The sequence below is a fragment of the Orycteropus afer genome, unplaced genomic scaffold (genome assembly GCF_000298275.1).
Source record: "Orycteropus afer afer isolate SDZICR_OR568_19922 unplaced genomic scaffold, OryAfe1.0 scaffold00547, whole genome shotgun sequence".
NCBI lineage: Eukaryota > Metazoa > Chordata > Mammalia > Tubulidentata > Orycteropodidae > Orycteropus > Orycteropus afer.
The window spans coordinates 682,104-690,511 of record NW_006922134.1 but is presented as its reverse complement, the minus strand read 5'-3'; the positions used below and the strand labels follow the sequence as shown (position 1 = coordinate 690,511).

Genomic DNA, 8,408 nt, shown 5'->3' with positions numbered 1-8,408 from the left:
GGTTTTAACAAAAAAAAAAAAAAGCAAGCTGTCTAGAATTTAACACTCAAATTATTTTTTTTTCCTTTTAATGAACTGTGATAGAGAGATAATATGTTGACTTACATTGTCAGGTCCATTTTTCGATGGCAGCATTCGGTGGCTGGTTGTGCTCATTTCTATGGCTGTCTGCATAATCGCTATGATCATCTTCTTCAGCTGCTTTTGTTACAAGTAAGAAGATTTATTTTGGAAGGGGGAACTGTCAGGTTCAATTTGGATATTTATGTAAAACAGCTGAGTATTAAGGATTTACTGTAAATACTGAAACTGTTCTGAAATGATGCAAAATATTAAAAATACTTTGTTCAGTGTTAGATATCAACAGTTGTTCTTATACCCAGCGGGCAGAAACCATTGACCACAGTATGTAATTCAGAAACTGTTAACCTGTGTTCTGTAGTATATTTATCCTTTAACTAGATTACAGTTTTATAAGGTAAAAAAAGGATCTCACTACCAGTCAATTAATTGAGCACCATTTAATGCTTATTTATATGCTTATGTACATTCATGAATAGTTATAATTTTCTTATTAATGGCATATTAAATTTTCATGTATCTGAATTTCAAAAACTTGTCCATGGAAACTGACTATATTATAGTTCTTTAATTATTTGGGACTTTAGAATTGTTTGCATTTAATTATCACTCAGAAGACAGTTGCTAAGTTTTGATCACCATTTGGTGGTATGTCTTATTCTAAAAATTTTAGTATGACCCACTACCCTAATGTTTTTGTTTTTGCTTTTTCAATTGAAATTTAAAACTTTTTTCTTAATTTTACTACACACACACACACACACACACACTATCTTGTTCTAAATATTTCTAAATAACTTTATTGACTTTTAAGGTTACAATAGTATATTGACTTTTACGGTTGCAATAGTAATACATTCTATTCTAGAAAAGGTTCAGCGATACAGAAGTAGTCATGAAATGTTCAAACTTCCTAAATCTCACTTGCACAGGTGATTTAGAAGTTTATTGTGTTGCAACAACATGGATAAACCTTAAAAGCATTCTGCTAAATAAAATAACTCAGAAAAAAATGGACAAATACTGTATGATTTCATTACATGAGATATTTAAAATAGGCAAAAAAAAAATATTAGTGGCTACCAGGGACAATAGTAGAAGCTCTGGTAGCATAGTGCCTAAGGCATTTGACTGCAAACCAGAAGACTGGTGGTTCAAACCCACCAGCCACTCCTCAGAAGGAAGGTTGGACAATCTACTTCCATAGTTGATACCACCTCGGAAACCCAAGGAAGGGGTCACTGTGAGTTGGATCCAACTCGACAGGAGTGAGTTTGGTTTTTGGTTTGGTGTAGAGACAGTAGTACTTACCTCTTAGGGATTTTATAAAGAAAAAGGGAAACAAACATGTAAAATAGAACATGACACATGTAAAATAGAACTTGACAAGTTCAGCATCAATTAAAATAAGCTATTCTTTACATGTTGTCAACATGGATAAATGTGTAAAACATGTTGTAAATATTAATGCAATATATGCCACTTATGTAAATTCTTGCACAAAAACTATGTTGTTAATGTATATATACATATTTGTAGAAGTATAAATTCATAGATAGGCTATAACCAGCTTCAGAGTAGTGTAGAAAAGGATAGAAAAGGAATTATCAGGGGAATAGTTGGAGTTTCAAATATTTGTTTACTTAAACATGTGAGAGCTAGAACTTGACAGGACTGCCTTATTTTTCTGAATCTCAAGTTTTCTACCTTTAAACAGGGTACACCTTTCCACTTTACTTTTGTTCTCTATTGATGGAAAATATTTTAGTTTTCCTTCTCTTGACAGTTTTCTGCCTTACATAGGTTCCACCTTTCACAGGTTTATGTATATCTCTAAAATAAACACAGCATGTTAATACACATTTAAAATGGTATACACATCAGTGGAATTAATCTCTGCTTTTCTGTATGTTTGAAATTTTTAATTGAGAAGTCTTAAAAAATACCAGAATCTGCTATTAAGATAACTTGTTTGATTTCTGTAAGTTCCTTTTCCCTTTTTGCATTATGAAAATACATTTAATGTTTTGTTTTGATACAGAAATACAGTTATAAATTCAAATATATATAAAATAGAAAGCGAATATTCTCACATCTCCCGAACTGTTACTTGCAATTTATTATATATTCTTTCAAAGCTTTTTGGTCATATGTAAACAAATCTTTTTTTTTTTTTATTTAACTTTTTTGTAATTGGCATGAAAGTTTACAGAGCAAATTGGTTTTCTGTTCAACAGTTCATACCCATTTTGTGTGGTGACACTGGTTGCAATCTCCACAATGTAACAGCACTCCTCCCACTTCCTTCCTATACTTTCCCTGCCTTCTGAGTTTTATCCTTAGGCAGAGGCTGTCCTTTTAATCTTGTTTGGTTGATTGTTCTAAGGAGTGTGTACCTCCCAGAAGTTATTTTTCACGTTATAGGCCTTTCTAAAGTTTGCCTAAAAGTTGACCCACAGGGATGAGTTCTGTTTCAGGCTTGAAGGATTACTAAGGGCCATAGCCTTAGGGGTTCCACTAGTCTCTATCATATTTATAAGGCTGGTCTTTCTGAGTTTTATTCAGCATTTTTTACTCACTCTGTCTAGAACTTTCTATTGTGATCCCTTTCAGAGTGATCATCAGTGGTAACCGAGTATAATCTGATTCCTCTGGTCTCATGGTTCTGGAAGCTGAAGTTTACATCGTCCAGTTATCTTTGATTTTTTTCACTCTTCTTTGCTCTTAGGGTCTCTGGTAGTATAGTGGTTAAGGCATTTAGCTGCTGACTAAAAAGTCGATGGCTCAAACCCACCACCCACTCCACGGAAGAAAGATGAGGTAGTCTGCTTCCATAAAGAGTTACAGCCTTTGAAACCCTATGAGGGTCGCTGTGAGTTGGAATTGACTCGACAGCAGTGGGTTTGGTTTAGTTTTTTTGTGCTTTGCTCTGGATGGGGAGAAGACTACCTTAGATGGCTACTCAGGAGCTCTGGTATAGTGCCTAAGGCATTTGACTGCTAACCAGAAGGCTGGCTGTTCAAACCCATCAGCCACTGCTTGGAAGGAAGGTTGGGCAATCTACTTCCATAGTGCTACTGCCTCAGAAACCCAAGGAGGGGTAGCTGTGAGTCAGAACGGACTCAACACAGGTGGTTTGGGTTTTTTTGTTGTTGTTTAGATGGCCACTTGCAAGGTTTTAAGACCCAGCCACGACTCACTAAAGTAAGATGTTGAACATTGTCTTTATGGACTGTGTTATGCCAGTTGACCTTGTTATCCCCGGTGACTATGGTCCTGAGTCCTCAGGCCCAGTGACTGATTTGCTCAAGGTATTTGGCTATGGCTCAGAAGTTTTCCTAACTTTGCCCCATGTGCTCTTACTACAAACATGGAGATATTTATAGCATATACAAATAAGTATGTAGAAATACTGTCTACCAAACTTTAAATGGTTGTGCCTATAGTCCGTTTGCCTACCCATACTTGTTCATCTTGACTGTTTGCCTGTGTATTTACTCATAAATTGATGTTTGTTATTTCTTTTAATGCAGAATTGTATATGTAATGATATTTACCTCACTTCTCCATATCTTCCTTTTCCTTAGTGATATTGTGCTGATCAGTCCCTTATTGTATATTGCCTTTCCTGTCACCTAAACAAATATGCATCTGTTATCTAGTTTGTGATTCTGCCCCACCCCACCCCTGGTAATTATCAAAAAATGTTTCTTGCTGTGTGTAAACCTTTCCTTGACTTTTTATAATAGTGGACTCATAAAATACTTGTCCTTTTATTATTGATTTATTTGCCTCTGCATAATGCCCTCCCAGTACATCCACCCATGGTATGAAGTGTTCTGCACATTCTTTATTATTATTTAATGTTGCGTAGTATTCCACTGCATGTATGTACCATAGTTTGTTTATTCATTCATCCATTGATGGGCACTTGGGTTGCTTCCATCTTTTTGTTATTGTGAATAATATTGCAATGAACGTCAGTGTGCCTATATTTATTTGTATCCTAGCTCTTATTTCTTTAGAATATATACCTAATAGTGGGATTGCTGGATCAAATGGTATTTCTATTTCCAGCTTTTCGAGGAAGCACCATGCCATTTTCTACAGTGTTTGCACCATTTTATAGTCCCACGAACAGTGTATGAGAGTTCTGCTCTCTCCACACCCTCATCAGCTTTTGTTGTTTTCTGTCTTGCTGAACTTGGCTATTATTGCTGGGATGAAATGGTATATTGTTGTTTTGATTTGCATCTTTCTAAAGGCTAATGATCACAAGCATTTCTTCATGTGTTTGTTGACTGCCTGAATACCTCCTTTGGTGTGTCTGTTCTTGTCCTCTGCCCATTTTTTAATTGCGTTTTCATCTTTTTGTTGTTGAGGTGTTTAAGTTTCCTATAAACATTTGCCAAATATTCTGTCCATTCTGTAGGTTCTTGTGGTGGTTATGTTGTGTGTTAACTTGGCTGGGCCTTGCTGAGTGGCTGGGCAGCTGGTGGTAGTTAATCCCCATGATGAGACTGGCAGTCAACTCCATGGTGGGATCTACCACCAGCAGCTGAGTAGCTGCTTTTGGGATGTGGTCTGCTTCCTGTATATAAAAGGAGAAGCGTTGGGAATGGTTTCTAGCTTATTGCACTCTTGGACCCTGCGTGTAGCGTGTCTTTGTTGAGTAGCCTGCCGTGTTCTGCCAACTTTAGGACTTGAATTAATGGCCTGCCGTGTGGTTTGATAACATCGGGACTGTGCCTTTTTACTTGTCAACCTTGGGTTTTTCAGCCTCAGCAGCCAGCAGCTGTCTGAGTGAAGAAACGCTTCTAGCTCCAATGGGCTGGGAGCAGGAGGCAGAGCTGGACCCCAAGGTTGAGGGGCTTTCACCCAGCCCCTGGAGCCCAGCAGTTGAACTTGGACTTAAAACCTCCAAATTGTAAGAATAAACTCCTGTTTGTTAGGGTCATCCCATTTGTGGTATATTCTTGTCAGAGTGGCACTGGGTAACCAGAACAGTTCTCTTTTTACTCTTTTGGAGAAGTCTTTTGCTGTGTGTAAATATTTAACTTTTGGAAGGTCCTAGTCAATCATCTATCTTCTAATGTTTGTGCCTTTTTTGTTATGTCTGTTAGTCTGTGTGTTCCATAAAATAGGGCACCTGAGTTTGCCTCTGTTTCTTCTTTGATGATTTTTATAGTTTTATGTTATACATTTAGGTCTTTGTTCCATCTGGAGTTAGTTTTTTAATGTGGTATGAGGTATGGATCCTGTTTCATTTTTCTGCAAATGGATACTGAGTTTTGCCAGTACCATTTGTTAAAGAGACTGTTTTTACTCTGCCTGCTGGATTTTGAAGATGAATATTTTTTGAAATTTTTATAGCTAGGATCCCACTTTATATGCTGTTTTTAATCTGCTCTTTTCACTTGCCAGTACACCATGGGCATCTTCCCATTTTAACAAGGTACATAGGACTCTACTTCATAAAATCCATTAGTAGACATATAATAAGACTTAAGACTTATGGCTAAGTCTGGAATAAGACTTAAGACTTAATTTGGATATGAGTCTGTCTGATGGAAGGATAATGGTGGAAACAACCTCAAGGTTTATATCAGAATTTCAAAGTTTTAATATAGATTGTTTTCTGCTGTTCTAAAAGGCATTATTGCAAGAGCATCTCAAACAGACGTCGTTATAATCGTGACTTGGAACAAGATGAAGCATTTATTCCAGTTGGAGAATCATTGAAAGACCTTATTGACCAGTCACAAAGTTCTGGCAGTGGATCTGGACTACCTTTATTGGTAAGAAAAAATTTCATATAAATATGAATGCTCTCTTGATACAGAACATGGCCTCATATGATGGTAGCACAGTTTTGGAAATTGGAAAATATTACTAGACATACTTTATTTGTTTTATTTATTTTAAGAGTTTGTTTTACATTCATTACATGTACGTTTAGTTTCACTCCCAGTTACCATGCCCAACCCTAACCCAGTCTCCTCCCCTCCCTGCCCAGTAACCCTCCTCCTGTGTCCCTCAGAGTTATGCACTCCTGTTTGTCCTGCATTACCTCTGTGTGAATGGTGCCCCCACCCCGGTGCCCGTGGTCTGTTGCTCCAAGGGATGTATTTCCATAGAGTATATGGGTTTGTCACCCTGGGTTGAGTGATCTACATGTATATCTTGTTAACTATTGGGCTGAGAGCCAGCCCCTGGGAGTGAGTTTTATTCCACATGCAGAATGTATTCCAGGGCCGTAGTATTTGGGGGGGTCTCACCAGACTCCATCCGACCAGTAATTCAGATATGAGACATACTTTAAATTTAATTAATTAGAAATATGTTTACAATAATGTAAGATGGTATTTGTTTAAAATAAGAAAACTAAGGTGAGCCACAGATGAGGTTAATAAAGAAAATGTGGTCATAAAGTGTTACATCCTCATAATTATTACCATGCTTGAGCCCATCCTCACAGCCAGCTTGTTGTGTCAGTCCATTTCATTGATGGTTTTCCCCTTTTTCACTGACCCTCTACTTTAACAACCATGATATCCTCCTCTGGGGACTGGTCCTTTCTGATAAAACATAACTATAATATGAGAGAGAAGTATGGCCATTGTAGCTTCTAAGGAACATTTTGGCTTTACTTCCTTCAGTAGATTTGTTCTTTCTTCTGGCAGTGCATGTTTTTCACCAGCACCACAATTCAAATGCATCAGTTCTTATGTGGTCTTCCTTGTTCATTGTCCAGTTTTCACATGCATATGAGGCTACTGAAAATACCATGGCTTGGGTCAAAGGTATCTTAATCTTCAAAGTGGTATCTTTCTTTGCTCTTTAACAATTTAAAGGGGTCTTTTTGCAGCAGATCTTCCCAATGTAGTATGTTTGATTTCTTGACTGCTGCATCCATGGGTGCTGATTGTGCATCCAAGAAAAATGAAATAATTGACAACTTCAGTCTTTTCTCCATTTATCATGATGTTGCTTATTGCTCCACATAGATCAGTGGAATCGAGTAGTGTATCCAGAAGTGACCCACACATCTATGGCTAATTGACTTTTGACAGTAGTGCCAAGATAATTCAGTGGGAAAGATAGTCTATTTAACAAATGGTGAAGGAAAAATTGAGCATCTGTTTGATTGCCCAAAAGTGAAACTCTACCATTACCTTACTCTGTAAACAAAAATTCACTTGAAGTAGATCATAGGCCTAAATATAAAATCTAAGTCTATCACTATGCCACCAGAGCTCCTCCTAAGTCTATCCATCAGAATCAAATGTTGTAAAAAGTCATTGTGACCTTGGATTGTACAAAGATTTCTTAGGATATAAGAAACATGAATCATTTTTAAAAAACATGATAAACTGGACGTTGTCAAAATTTGAAACTTCTGCTATTCAGAAAACACTATTAACAATATGAAAAGAGGAGTTCCAGCAAGATGGCGGACTAGGCAGAAGGACTGCACAGACCCTCTTCAACAAAGAAAAGGGAAACCAATTAACACAGACAAAGAAGATAATCTTGGACTCCTGAGCCTTGAAGGGAAGGATACAGAAGTGGACTAAACCCCAACTAGCAGAAGAATTTGCATGAAAATACCCAAAAAAGGAGACATATGGAGCTGCGGTCTGACAGCGACCTGAGCGACCCTGACGGTACAGGCAGCTGGGAGATTCCCGACTGTTGGTAGGACCTAAGAATTAACCTAGAAATCACCCTGCTAGCCAGGGACTGCACGGACTGCACAGTGGCTGGGGAACAAACAGAAGGTGAAGAGAAAGGTGGGCTGAGTTGTGGACTTTTGCCGGTCCGGAGGGTACCGCCATTTTGTAGGTTTAAAAAGGGGCTTGACTATTTTGGATATTTAAATAGACAGCGCTCTCGCAGATTCCTGTGGTGGTAGGATTTAAGAATTAACCTAAAAATCACCCTTCTAGGGGACATCAAGCTCAATTGGCATAACATACTATACAAAACATTGTTCCACCTACTACTTTGCGAGTAGCGACTGGGACCTTAAAAGCTAGGAAGCTGCCATCTAGATGCAACAGCGGGTCTCTCCTCGTCAAGAAAAAAGAATAAAACCAAAATTAATGGAAACAATCGTCCTAGCGACTGGTACACCATCAGATCTGCAACCTATACAACCATGAGACCAGAAGAGCTAGATGGTGCCCAGCTACCACTGCCATCCACTTGGAAGGGATGTAGGAGATCCTGTATAAAGAGGGAGAACAATGTGGAACAAAACTCAAAATCATTTGGAGGCAAAAAAAAAAAGAAGGTGGGGACCAGGTTTGCTGGTCCAATAGAGC

At 37.9% G+C, this 8,408-nt stretch overlaps 1 protein-coding gene across 1 annotated transcript in view; it reads left to right on the top strand.

Moving 5' to 3' along the window:
• Nucleotides 1–8,408, top strand: part of BMPR1A (bone morphogenetic protein receptor type 1A) — an 83,408-nt gene that overhangs the window by 45,701 nt on the left and 29,299 nt on the right. The window contains exons 4-5 of the mRNA XM_007955932.1: nucleotides 113–213; nucleotides 5,735–5,879. Of these exons, the coding sequence (XP_007954123.1) occupies nucleotides 113–213; nucleotides 5,735–5,879 (246 nt within the window). The remainder of the gene's footprint in view (nucleotides 1–112; nucleotides 214–5,734; nucleotides 5,880–8,408) is intronic.